General features: G+C 42.6%; 1 protein-coding gene across 3 annotated transcripts in view; it reads right to left on the reverse strand.

The window, feature by feature from the left end:
- The window catches only part of ST6GALNAC5 (ST6 N-acetylgalactosaminide alpha-2,6-sialyltransferase 5), a 415,010-nt gene that overhangs the window by 76,985 nt on the left and 323,569 nt on the right, over window positions 1–14,456 (reverse strand). For all 3 annotated transcript variants that reach the window (XR_014220874.1, XM_082227296.1, XM_082227295.1), the window contains exons 2-3: window positions 7,707–7,907; window positions 6,211–6,513 (exon numbers count right to left, since the gene is read on the reverse strand). Coding sequence is in view for 2 of the 3 variants with exons in the window: in XM_082227296.1 (XP_082083422.1) it covers window positions 6,211–6,513; window positions 7,707–7,907 (504 nt within the window). In the remaining variant the exon portion in view is untranslated. The remainder of the gene's footprint in view (window positions 1–6,210; window positions 6,514–7,706; window positions 7,908–14,456) is intronic.

Below are 14,456 nucleotides of genomic sequence, written 5' to 3' on the forward strand. Positions count from 1 at the left end.
TTTAATGTAGTCTTTGCCAACCTGACACTGCCCAGATGTTTTATTACAGCTCATGCATGGGAGTTGTAGTGCAAACTTGGGGGGAGTTATAGGCCAAAACATCTGGGGGGCATCAGACTGGTAAAGGCTAGTTTGATGTGTTATGCAAATGAACCTATCCATCTAGATATTTGGCTTCAATCTCAAGGTTGTAGAGTAACTGTATGGTAACATCAATGACCTTTATGGAAATCAGAACTACCCACAAGGATTCTATGTACAACTAATGGCTTATCGTGTCATTTGACCCTTCAGGCTTGTCTGCTGAGCATCAATCTGAAGTAGATATGTAGATAGATAGATAGATAGATAGATAGATAGATATAGATTCTTATCTTTTTAGCAGCATGCCTCCTCACACCAGGGTGACTGATCCTCCTCATCCAAGATCTGGTAGCCTCTCTGTTCTCTTGTATGCGCATTCACATCCTGAATCATAGTTGTCAATAGAGGCTAGTAGTGATTTGTTCCCAGCTCTCAGCAGTACTGTGCATTGGTTCATCCATACAGAAAGCCAATTGTTATTTTCCTGCGCACAGCAGAATCCAAAATGAGTTTGTGAGCATGCACAAACCAATCACTGGTTTGTTGTGATTCTTCCTTCAAGCAATGCTGTTTCCTAACACTATATGATTTGCTTGCATTATTTGGTCAAGAGGAACTGTTACATTAATGAAAGAACCCCCAGATTTCCTCTGTAAATGGATGCAGCGACTGGATACTTAAACAGTCCTCTGCACACTTCTAGACAGTAAGTCCCAGGAAACTGAAGGGAAGGAATTACTTCTGCATATCCATGCACACGATTGCATGGTTAACCTTTTAATGCTAAACACAAGATAGTTTACCCACTAACTGGTTACTTGATTATTTGACCTGTTCCCCTCCATGCAATGCTTTTTAGAATGTTAGATTAATTCTGATTAAATTGTGATGTGTTTGAAAGTAAAAACTTGTTATTTCAAGCTTTCATGGGAAGTGACCATGAAAGAAAGCCTATCTCCATCGTCTTATATAGAATAGAAACCTTTGGACAGCCTATTCTAGAACAAAGGGATCATACAGCTGATCCAACTGCTTCACCTTTCAGAGCAAAAACGGTAATCTTTAACCATCCAGATTGCCTCCTATTCCAAAGTTCTGGGGAAACCCCTGGAACTTTAGGGGGTGGGGACTTAGGGGGAACAGAGGGGAGAAAGTTCCGTTGCACTAGCAGACCATGGTCTGCTCATGCATAGCCCCGCTTAATGATACATTGAATTCCACCCCAAGACTCCTGTTGGTGGATACTGAACAGCAAATGCTCCATTACTATCTATATGCTCAGCACAAGCCCTTTGACTGTGTACTTTCAATGGGTGCTACTCTTAGGAAAGTGAACAAAAGATTGCAGGCTTACTTGATAACAAAGCATACCTGGCTTTTTAAAGAAAGATATTTGAAAACTACATACACCAACATAATGAGAAGTAACTGATGTAAAGCTTGAGTACCAGATACATTCCCTCATGGCCTTATCTTGCATCACAAGAGATGACGCAGCAACCCTCAACAGATTCCATCTGTTACAAAAAGGTCTCCGTAGAAGAGAATTATTATTATTTTTGTTCTCCAACAGCAATAACCTTTTCTCTCTTGCTTCAATTATACAAAGTAATTATGTCCCCAAGTATGTTTTGTATTGGAGACTATGGAGATTTCAAACTATTTGCAGAACTAATATATATATATATATATATATATATATATATATATATATATATATATAATATATATAATATGCATGCATATATGTATATCTATCAGTGTGGTACAATTAAATTATGCTGGTCATCATGCTCTCTGAAAGCAACATATTCTTCAGAGCAGTTAATACTTGGAGGTTTTCCTTCAACTATTTCTATAGAAAAATTCCCTGCTTCCAGTTTCCAAATGTTAAGTCAGTAGTGAAATATCTCATTGTAACTAGAAAAAGCAAGCCACTTGAACCAGATCCCTTTATTTATTTTTCCATGTATTAAGAGTAATACTGAACTGTCTTTTCATTCAAGTTCTGTACATGGTATTTATCTGCAAGTGACCAACATTATCTTCTGTATTTGTTACTGCTGTCAACTTCATTTTGTTTTTGTTAAACTACCTGAAAATTGCGCTGATACTTCTTTCTTGAAAGAATAACCCTGCTTTCATCAAATCAAGGCTATATATAGTGTTTGAACCTACTATGAAAGGGAGGGAGGAAGCTGTTTACTTTTGACACATAGTCATGAACGGATCCCATAGGAATTATGTATGATGCGTGGAAAGAGAAAATACAATGCTAAAAAAAAATCAGGTGAAGTTGTGATAGAAACTGCAAAGTTTTCTACGTATCTGTTAGTACTGCTGTCAGACACAACCTTCAACACCTTGTTCCTAAATACACTGTATTTCCAAAATTGCTCTCTTCTGTGGAATTTCTAGTTGTTGTTTATACACTTTTCATCGAGCATTCACATGTTGTCATTGTTAGTCCATTGCTTCCCCGATGTTATTAGACCTGCTTATGGGTAGAACACAATTCTTGCAACCGGATAACTAAATAGCCGTATGCCATATGTAAGAAAGTCTGTCCAGTAGGTAGGCACAGTGTTTGAAGTCTTTCTGGGATTTTGTGCTTTTACACTGAATGCTTCCTCTTTGCATCTTCAGCCAGCTTTATTGCTTTCTGTTGTTGCGTGGTGGAGGACTCCTGAAATAAATAGCCTCAGATTTGCTCATTGAATAGTCTCTCTAACAGAACAAACTTCATTATGTATACTCTGAAGGAAGCCCCATTGAGCTTCCTAGTAAGAGTGCTTAAGACTGCAACGTAAATTGCAGAATGTCCTGCGGTGGCTTCTACTCTTCTGTTCTCTTTTCTTTTTTAAAATGCTTTATTAAAGGCACCATTACAAAATAAATAATGATTTAAATAACAAGAAATCAGTAATTAAAGACTTCTTCTACCACAGGAAAAAGAAACCGACGTGGGGACCAACTGAGACGGACTTCATTCAAGTGATAAGCCAGGGGCTATTTGTCACTCAGTCCCCAAAAATCTGGCGCAATAAAACCTTTTATCAGCATGAAAACTGAGCTTTACTGACAAGAACTTACTTGTGAGTAGTAGGCATTAGAAAGCAGTCTTCTGGGTTGCCGTTGGGAATGGCATTGTTGGATAATAAAGCACTCTATTAAGCAGTGTGTGGAACCTTTGGGCAGGATTCACCCAATGAGTCCTATCTGTGCAAATCTTGCATGAGGGCTCCTCCTTGCATAATGGGGCTTCTCCCACCCCCCTCCATGCCACAACACCCTCTGGCGCCTGCCAGAATGGGCTTGTGGCAGTTATGGGAGAACTCCCAGAACAGCATGGAGCAGGAGGATTGACGGATGGGACACTCACATAGGATGATGTTGAATTCCAGCCCTATGTCTCAGTTCTACTCCTAGCTAGTTATAGAAAAGCAATGCCTCAGCAGTGGTGAAGGGCTCCAGTCCTGAAGCACCCTTACCTAAATTTTGTTGACTTGTAAAGCATTTATTTCAAGAGAACTGTACACAGGGGCCATAGCCTTATATTAGAAAGGTGCAGTAATTAATTTTTTTAAATCTCAAATTAATCCATGCTTCATCTCCTGTATCACTTAATCATGCTTTTTAAGTAACTCCTATCAGTAGATGTATGATTTTAAAAACAACCAAAGGACAACAATTACTACAATGCTTACTACCAAAATCACAGTAAAATCTTGCCTATTTAATCTGAACAGCCACCTGAAATGTGCAGAAAGAGCACTTGCTGTTCCTGTATGGAATAGAATGGTCTTCAGACTATAGGTGGAGATTACCTGTCTGAACTGCCCCCATGTGTTAAAGCAACGACAACACCCAGCTCCCTGCAGGTAGAAATAGAGAAGGCAGGCTCAATGCCTTCTTGGTGACATAGTAGCTTTTTGTAGGCTAAGAATTTACTGTGAAGTCCTAGGAGGCATGTGCTTCTGTGCACATATTTTATCCAGTTTTTCCACACATAATATACATTTAAATCCCATTACACCACAATAATTTAAGACCTCTTCCCACACTTCTTGCTGCATTAAGAAAACCATACTTTTGTCACCTTTGCTTCAGAAAGCAATTAGAGACTATCAGTCTTGAAAGTATCCTCTGTAGCAAATATTACTACTGACAAGCGTGTCATTCTGAACTTATCTACAACACCAAATTTTACTTCTGCAAATAGGTTTGTATAGTACACACAAAGCATGCACAGCATTGCATCATCAGTATCCAAGGCCCAATGGAGAGGTTGAAATTTGTATGCACCATTTTTATTTTTTTTTAAAAAAGCCAACTATCTTTCCTTTGCCCTTGAGAATATTGATTCTGTGGGGTCTGCAAAGCCTTCAAAACCAATGTTAGAGACTTTGATCTGCTAAGAAGCAGAAGTTGCCCATTATAGGCAGACCTGCAAACTGGCAGATGGAGCTTACTTTAAAGGAAGGAATTCCTTCTGAAGGTAGTGCCCTTTTCACGAAAACACTTCTGCAAAAGGGAGTGATTAAAGCCTGTTTATCTGTTTGATTCTGATAATTTAGGCCATGCCAATTTTTTTTTTGTCTGGAAAAGCTCCCAGTGTAATAGAACTCACTGTTAAGACACTTCCCAGTTGTGAAACCAGTGGGTGGTATCTGACTAAGCCATACAGGGAACAGACCCATTGAATTTATCCACTCATGGTGGCAACAGTGGAAGACGGCACAGCCGTTGGGCCCAAATTAGGCTCTGTGCTGGTTGGCACTGGCTGTGGAATCAGCTGGGAATCCAGCTGGGATTCCCAGCCCACTTGGGGGCTTTCTGCTGGGCTCTGCTGGCAGAGACACCAGTAGGCTGCCTGCTTACCCACACATGGGACGCTAGTTGAGCCAGCAGAAACCAGACGGGGGACATCTTCACGCAATCCAATGCCTCCTTTGGGATTTGGATTGCAGCCTTAGTTAGGATACCACCCACTGTACACAAATGAAACATTCCTCTCTCTCTCTCTCTCTCTGTTATTATCCTTTACTGAGTTTTACATATATTAATTATATACATTTTCCATTCGTTCTTCAAAATATGTTAAGTATATTTTTTAAAAAAAGAAATGTTTCTCTCTTAACGAGCAGTAGACAGTATGTGGTGTTTGCTCTGAGATATCCCATCAGGCAATATTAATAAAATAAAATAAAACTGGCTCAGCTGGAACAGCACAAGCCTCTTCATCTCAAGAGCCATGAGTTCGAGCCCCACATTGGGCAAAAGATCCCTGCATCGCAGAGGGTGGGACTCAATGACCCTTGTGGTCCTTTCTATGGGATTCTATATGAATTCATTATTATTGTTAACAACATGTATTTGCTGCTTTTTGTTTTTCCCCCCCACAAAAAGTGATCCAAAGGGATCTACAGAATAATTTGGACTGATTGCCCCTGCAATAAAGGGCAGCCTTTTGAATGGCAACGTGACCCCTAAAAACATCCCACAGGGCTATATGTCCATGGGGCACTCCATTCTCAGTGCCTCTGAGAAGAGTGTGGCTCTTATTGTACAGGCCTCCTTAACTCCCGGACGTGGGTGGCGCTGTGGGTTAAACCACAGAGCCTAGGACTTGCCGATCAGAAGGTTGAAGGTTCGAATCCCTGCAACGGGGTGAGCTCCTGTTGCTTGGTCCCTGCTCCTGCCAGCCTATCAGTTTGAAAGCACGTCAAAGTGCAAGTAGATAAATAGCTACCACTCCGGCAGGAAGGTGAATGGCGTTTCCGTGCACTGCTCTGGTTCACCAGAAGCGGCTTGGTCATGCTGGCCACATGACCCGGAAGCTGTCTGCAGACAAACGCCGGCTCCCTCGGCCAATAAAGCAAGATGAGCGCCGCAACCCCAGAGTCGGTCACAAGTGGACCTAATGGTCAGGGGTCCCTTTACCTTACTTTAACTCCCATGCTATTTCCCCATAGTTCATGGAACAGAAATGTCTATACACACCCCTTTTTGCCGGAGAACTTTCATCAGTCGGCCCAAGCCAAGGGCCCCAGAGGAGCCCCCCCTTCGGCGCCCTTGTCCGCCCTTCGCCTCCTGCCCTCCCCCCACCTCGCCGCCTGCGCTCACCTTGTGGTCCAGGACCCCGATGTAGCCTTCCAAGGGGCGGTCGGGGAGGCGCCTCTGACCGCTGCCGCCCAGTTGCTGAGGGCTCTCCGGCTTCTGGCTCGCCGTCACCGCCACCTGCTGCTGCTGCTGCTGCTGCTGCGGTTGACTTTGCTCTTTCGGGCTTCCGTCGCCGCTACTGCCGCCTCCTCCTCCTCCTCCTCCTCCGCCGCCACTACCAGCGCCTCCGCCTCCGATGCTACCATACATGAGCAACAAGCTAGTGCACATGGTGGTGAGCGCTAAAGACACAGCCAGCCCATGGCGCTGAAAAGGGGGACAAGGAGACACGCTGAGAGAACCCGTCGCGCGCAGGGGAGAGGGCGCTCCCCACCAGGCAGGCGGCGAGCGGAGCGCTGCGGGGCCCGAGGCCGGACGTGGTGGAGATAGCGGAGCGGGAAATGGTGGCGGCGGCGGCGGCCAGGAGGCGTTGCGCGCGGGCGGCTCACCGTCGCCGGAGTCCCTCGCGGCTCAGTCGCCGCCCCTCCAGGTCTCCCGCTTCCCCGCCGCTCTCCTTCCCCGCCCGCCCGCGCCTTGCCGCTTCCCGCCTCGCCTTTGCAACCCGCCACTGTTGGAGGAGTTCTGATTGTTGTCAATAAAAGCTCGGCGTCTCTCTCTCTCTCTCTGCACACCCGCGCCAGTCTACTCATGTGAGGCAGCCCTTTTTTGCAAGTTTCCCCTGTCCTTTTTTATGGCGGGGATGCGGGTGGGTGTGAGGAGAATGCAGCTCCGCGTCTTGGTAGCCTTTGCAAGTTTTAACTTCTTCTGGAAGGGGTTGGGTCTCCTCTCTATGGAGAGATCCTTGCAGGTTGCTGAGAACGGGCGGGTGCCACCCAGCGCTACCATTTTAATCTCTGGGGTGGCGGAAGAAGCCGGGCTGGGGAGGGGTGGAACCGTCCTATTTCCAGCCCCTGCAAGTTCCAAAGCAGAGAAGCCTCTTGAAAAGTGCAGCTACCTCCTGAATTTGACCCCCCCCTACACACACTTTGCTTTCTGCCTTCCTAAGCCCCTCTCTCTTATCCTCCTCTCACTTTCCCGGCTTACCCTTTCGCTGCCATTCCCACTGCTCCCACGTTTTGCAGTTTTTTAGGTGGGAGAGAGACCAATGCCTGCCCGTGATTATTGCCCTAAGCGCCCGAGATCCCTCCCTTGCAAGGCAAGTCGGTTCAGCTGAACACCAACAGCCATCATCATGGCATGTGAACCTATTTGCTATTTAAAAATAAGGCAGGCGGGAAGTTCCTTTGCTTCTCTTCCTTGACAAGGTTTTCAGCCCAAGACCCCCTTGCAAAAATGCCCATGGAGCAAAGATGCCCATAAATAAATAGGACAAGATGCACAGAGGCTGAAATCACCCGACCCAAAGGAAGGCTGGGGTCTCTCTTGTCTGTCTCCCCCGACAACCGGAGCCCGGGGAGCGTAATCTGGGACCATTTTTAGTTCCTGCGAAACTGACTTACCATCAGCGTCTTCATTTTCGTGCCCCTCTCCTTTAGATACCGCGATCTCAGGCTCGAGCGACTGAAGCCACTTTTTCCTCGAGGGTTTCCATTGCGAAGGAGCCGGTTAATGCGGTTTCCGCCGGGGATTGGGAGCGAGGATAAAAAATCCAAAGCCACAGTCGGGATCAGCCCAACCTTGAGCTGTTGTGGGAAGCGCGGCTGTTGCAGAGATTAGAGAGAGAATTAAAACTGGACCCTTTTAGAGTCTCCCAGTGATCTACACAACTGCCGCCTGGCGGGGCCTTCTGGGTCCTAAGCCGCGCCGGCTCACAGCTCCTTCTCGGGCTCAGCATAGGTAGAATTTTAACAGTTTACGTTTAGCTTTTATTAACCCTAGGTGAAAATCAGATGCCTACTTTCTTCCGATTTGTGGAGAGGGGAAAAGATCGTTCCAGGAGACGGGAAAAGGAATCCTAAGTTTGCACTTACAAACTCTACAATGGCATATTCGATCAGTGAATGATCCTTTCCTGACCAATATATATATTAAAAAAATACTAGGCGTACTTGCAGGCTGATAATACCAGCAATTATCTTCTTCAAAATTCCTGTTTTAAGCACTATTCTCTACCTAATCATTTCCTTTTTAAAGACCTAAGTGCCTGTAGTTTTCTGGCCATTAATTCTGTCTCTCTATCTCTCACTAGGCTTTTGTTATGTTTTCCAAGCAACTCTTTTGTGAATAGTTCCATTATCTTTTCATAGTGCTTGATAATTTAACTACAGTTTAAATGTTTTCTAGGTCTTATGTCTGTGAGCCAGTTATCCATATCACATATCCTACCTTCCAGTCATTCATAAAGCATATTTGGTTGCTTTTCATATCACATAGCTTAGCTATGTGCCTAGCCTTAAAATGTTTGCTTTGTACTAATTTTAGATTATAGCTTTCTCTATTAATAAAACTGTTTTGCTTATTTTATGTGTCCCATTTTCTTTCCCTGGGGCTTTTTCTTCTTCTTTATTAATGATTCAAATTCCATTGGTATAAAACTTTAGTAAAGTAAACTGAATTTCATACTTTCCTTGCTCACATTCCTTGCACCCTTCAAGTTGTTTTCTTAAGAAGTGATTAAAATGACACTATGATACTTTAGATAAATATGCATGTCTTAATTATGTACACATTCTCTCCAAATTGCACATAACCATCACACTGTAATATATATCTTCCCATCTAACCTATATCTATTCAGTATTTAGGAGAAAACTATCAGCAAGCTAACCTATCCATAGTTGCAAATCGTATCTTTTCAAGGCTGAAATTGTCTCTGAAATCCATTTTTCATCTTTACTAATTCACTCATGGACTAGCGGTGGAACAAATACAATCACTAGTCTGTTGCAAAAGTAGCACTTAAGGATTTTTTTAAAAGAAGAAAGTAAAACTGATTATCAGAAGTGTACAATACTAAAACGATCAGGTAGTAAACACGTTTTATCTTATTTCAAAGAAGATTGTTGGCACTGGGTTGTTTTTTTTTTGCCATTTACTCAATTTGTGGTTTAGAACTGAAGAGAACCAATAGAGAGGAGAAGCAATATGAAAAGAACCTCATCAGGTCTTGGTAATTCTTTGTCATGTGGTCTCACTTGAAACTCAGATTATCAGAACAAAGGACCATCTTGATGGATTATTTAAAGCAAAATTAATGGTGGTTTCCAAGTCTTCCCATAACAGGCTACAAAAGACAGCTCATGCATTTTAAAAGAACTCCCCACCCCCACCCCCCTGCTATGAGGAAGCAGGTTGCTGGCATCTGAGGAACTTTTCCTATATCCCATGCCAAATCAAAGCATCATATTTATGATTAAGGCTCATGGATGTATGTTGGACATCTGTTACACAGTATGTCTAACCAAGCCATCAAGCGTATGAGTTGGGGTGATAGCTAGAGCTAGTTGCTGAGTCTATTGATTAAGTGGCCCATCTAAATTTTGTAATTTAATGTTGAGCTTGCCTTGAATCATGTCCAGTTGTCTGATACTTATATATTTAATTAGATTGCCATGATGATCATAGACATAACCCTTGGCAGCCATGACAGGTACTGTTACAAACAGATAGTGTAATGTAAATTCTACAGTGGTTTTTTATGTGTAGACATAGTGTATCAAGGGAAATTTTAAAAGTCAATTAGAAAAGAGCTAAAGTTAACCTAATTTCAATTTAAAGTCACCAAAATTAAGCTTTTTAGCTCTGTAGCTGTTTATTTTACAGTATTGGCGTGCACATATATGTATTACATGGAAAAATGAACAGACACATTCCACAAAAATAATTAAATTTGCAGCAAGTAGCAGAATAGACTGAGTTCATAAACACTTAATTGAGTTTGGAACAAGTCAATAAAGCATTTTTATAAGAGTTCAACTAACTTGCTAGATTCAGTGCAAAGTGATTCATAGCAGTTGTAATTTCTTGTTTTAAATGCATGGGAGACATAAATAATTACTCCTTGCTTTATACCCATTATCCCTTATGCAAATAGTTTCTGATCAGCAATCTTGCTTGACATCCTAGGCCATTTTACCCATTACTGTATTAAGAACTGTATGTCACAGATCCACATTGGCTGCTTTCAGGTGTCATGAAAAGCCAAGGTTCAGGGATGGGGAGCCTAAGGACCTCAAGATGCTGCTAGATGCTGATTCCCATCAGCCCAGGCCGTTACCTGCATTGGCTTGCTAGAAGTGATAGATGTTGGGGTCCAACAACATATGAAGGACTACAGGTGCCATAGTCTATCATGTTGGTAATGAGTCTAGTGTCTCCTGGGCCTTGCATTCTCTGGGTCCCCATCATCCAGAGGAGGAGGAGGAGTTAATAAGCTTTTGCTTCTGTTTGAGATTATCTGAAGCTTGCTGTGTCACCTGAACTCAGCTAAGGGTGGTTAATCTTAACTATGGTTTTTTGGAACAAACCAATTTCACACCATCATTTATGAATCTGACTTGCATCAACAAATCATAGCTACAATTAACCACTGTTTAGGTTTTGGATGCAATGCTGAACTCTAATCAATCAACATCAGAAGCAAAAGCTTCTGCTGCCTTCTTGCAACTGTGCCAAGGAGGAGATAAAAGGTGAAGTGTGCAAGCCTGTGGAGGGACTGGGCTCGCTCCCAACACTGGTATCCATCCCATTCATGGAGATCAGAGAAGTGCAATTAGGAATTCTGGCTGGTCTGTCATTTAGGCACTAGGTGGGTCCAGATCTTATCAGCTCCAGTGGTAACATTAAGGTGACAGTCATAGCGGGAGAAAGTCTCAATGCCCAGAACTGTCTGGATGACTTTTTGGCACTAACAGAAGGCACACTAGTGGTGATGGATGGGGTGACCGATTCTGAGACACTAATCCATCACTCTTCAGAACTCCTGAATCTCAGGCCCAACTGGGTTTTTTAAACTGAGTAATGGCCCTGATACCACAAGAAGAAACAGGCACTGTCCTCCCAAACATCAGATCTGCTTTTGAAGTGAAGGTGATCTTGGGATCTTCCTGCCCCCCTTTTTAACCTCAGAACTGCTGCAAGTTCCAGAGTGACTGCTCCAGGCTGCCTTTCTTCCTCAGTGCCTCTGAGAGGCAGTAGTGCAATGGCACACTTGATCAGTCATGTTGTTTTCGAGAGAATCTTCAAATTTACCCCAGTTACCGACTAATATATAGTGATAATTTTCAGGCATGGGGGCGTGTGGTATTGCACACATGTCTGCATGCACAATTGGTTAAAATGATGCTTCTGTTTCAGCATGGCACAGCAGACATAGATGAAAATGATCACTACATGTATGTCCACAAATGGTGTAAAATTGGGGCTGTTACAGGATATGTAACATGAGTTCCTGTGTGAGTTCCTGTGTGATGCGTTTTATACTATGCACATAGTATATATAGCTGTGCATGCACTAAATGCCACCATATCTGAAAATGATCACCATATATCAGCCCACACACCATGCATCAGTGGTGGGTTTTTTATTTTTGAAAAATTGCAGAATTGTTTTGTAAAATTCAACCACGCCATTGCAATATTTCCAAAGCAAAGCAGTTTCAGTGGTGCTATGTGTTAACAGAATCATCACAGAATTGTAGAGTTGGAGGGGACCCCAAGATTCATGTAGTCCAACCCCTTGCACCTCAGGAATCACAGCTAAATCATCTCTGACAGATGATCATCCAAATTCTGCTTAAAGACCTCCAATGAGGGAGAGTCCACCACTTTCTGAAGTAGTCCATTCCACTGTTGAACAGCTGTTACCATCACAAATTCCATCCTAATGTGGGAATATTCTTTCTTGTAACTTAAGCACATTTGTTCTGATCCTGCCCTCTGGAGCAGCAAAGAACAAGCTTACCCCATCTAACATGGGACATGCCTTCAGGTATTTGAAAATGACTATATCACATCACCCCTTGGTCTTCTCTTCTACAGGCTAAGCATAACCAACACCCTCAACCATTCCTTACAAATCTTAGTTTCCAGAACCCTTGATAATCTTGGTCACCCTCCTCTGCATACATTCCAGCTTCCAACAACCTTCTTAAACTGTGGTGCCCAGAACCCCCAGGTGGGATTCTGACCAAGGCAGAATAGAGTGCTACCTTGATCTGGACCCTATCAGCACAAGATATGAATTATATATTTAAAAAACTGTCCTTGTTTGTGGTTGCTCAAATGGACATATTTGTTTGCTGTACTCCCGTTGAGTAACCAGGGCTTCCACTTTTGAGCATGCAAATGTCCTCCCCATAATAATCCCAGAGTCAGCCTGTCAGCATCTGTCCTCTGCGTTCAGAATGCCTTCAAGCTATTGCCATGCAGAGTCTACAGCTGTTCAGCTTCATTCTCCTCCTTTCATGACATCTTTCTCTTAGAGGTTTAACTGTTTTGGGTCTCTCTGTGAGGCACTTTTTAATTTTCAGGTTGTTGTGTTTTTTAACGGTGCTAATACTCTGGGGCAACATATATTACTCTGGCTCACCTGTATTTATAATATAATTTCCTATGCTAGATGGGATCGCACGCCGCCTCATCCCCTCTCTGTGGGACTTGAAAGTACATTAAAACAGGGGAGCTCAGAGGATAAATGGATGTGGAATCACCAAGCTATAGATGATTTTGTTATGACATTAAAAAACCCCCAACAAACTATGGAGGGAGAAAAACCCTTCACAGTTGCAGCATTTTGCATTGTTGTATTATTTTGTTCTCTTTTTCGTTGTTTTTAGTGATTGGGGGGATAAACTGGTATTTTGGGGAAGCAAAGCAGAAAGACAAAGGGTCGGGTCACATAGAACTGAGTTAAAACAAGCTAGGACATTATTGCTTACACCTACAAGGAATTTATCAGAACACAGACAGGAAACACTCTACTTTTGACAGTGGAGGAGCACAGTCTGCCTATGAGAGATCAGGGAGAAAGAGTGTCTCAAGACAGCAAATGGAGGGAGCTGCTCATACTGGCCAATGCTATCAACCTGGGGGTGCAGTTGGTTATGGGCTGCAATCTATGAATCCACATCCCAATAAGTCTCTTGGGCCTCTCACAACAAGTTTATAAAGAGTTGGAAGGGATAACAAGTGTCATCTAGTCCAAACCCCCTGCAAATGCAGGAATCTTTTGCCTAATATGGGGCTCAAACCTACAACTCTGAGATTAACAGTCTCATGTTCTACCGACTGAGCTATACATTGTATATTTTATTTATAGATTAACTCCCCCCCCCTTTTTGCAGAGATAAAAGGTTAGTGAAATCAGCTTTGCATTGCAAACGCAACCAGTGGAAAACATTCAGCAACTAGCATGGTAATGAGCTCATTCTATAGATTTTTTAAAAACTGCACACTGATTCATGAAATGCTTTTCAAAATTGGGAATGTGCATCAAGAACTGGTCAAAAGGGGGTGGTGGAAACAATATGCTGGATCAATCAATACTATCTCCCTTTTATGAAATTGGGCTGTCTTTGAACTTCTGACAGAAGCAAACAGCTAAAGAATGAAATATTGCCGAGAAGGAAGAAGTGCAAATGAAAATGCACGGGGGAAGGCATGATAAGATCTGCTGACTTGGCCATTTTAGTACATTTCTTTTCCTGGGGTTCTCCTTATTCTAGGTAGTATACATAAAGGTATTAGCTATATGAGAACAAATATTTTCAAGCAGTATAGAAGAAACCCACCAATGAATAAACAATATGCATGTTGCTTGTCTCTTTCAAAAACATAGACCTGGTTTAACAAAGTCGTATCTTCTGCATTTTAAACATCTGGGATAAGGGCATTCCCTTTTAAACATTTTGAATATAAATAAATGATGTCACTGTAGTGCAGAAGGCAAGCCTATTCTTTTCCTATTACTATTTCAAAGATACAGACATTTGCATTTGTGTATGTGTATGAGTTTAAGTAAATTTGCTGAAGACAAAGGAATAAATTCTCCACCTAGAAAATTAGCTAATTTAATGGAATGCTACAGAATTAATAAAAGCAAAGTGAAATGTTGCAATTTTTGCAAATTATTGGACAGCTGTTTCAGAAATATATGGGGATGTTCAAAAGAAGGGATTATAAACAGTGCTTTGGCTGTAGCAGATTGTGATTTGCGGCCTGCATTTGTCTTTGTCCCCCCCCCATTTTGTCTAAGGAATATTCTAGAACAATGTTGCACTTGAAATAAAATTAGCATTAAGAGGGTAGGC

This window comes from Podarcis vaucheri (genome assembly GCF_965113315.1).
Source record: "Podarcis vaucheri genome assembly, chromosome: 6".
Classification (NCBI taxonomy): Eukaryota; Metazoa; Chordata; class Lepidosauria; order Squamata; family Lacertidae; genus Podarcis; species Podarcis vaucheri.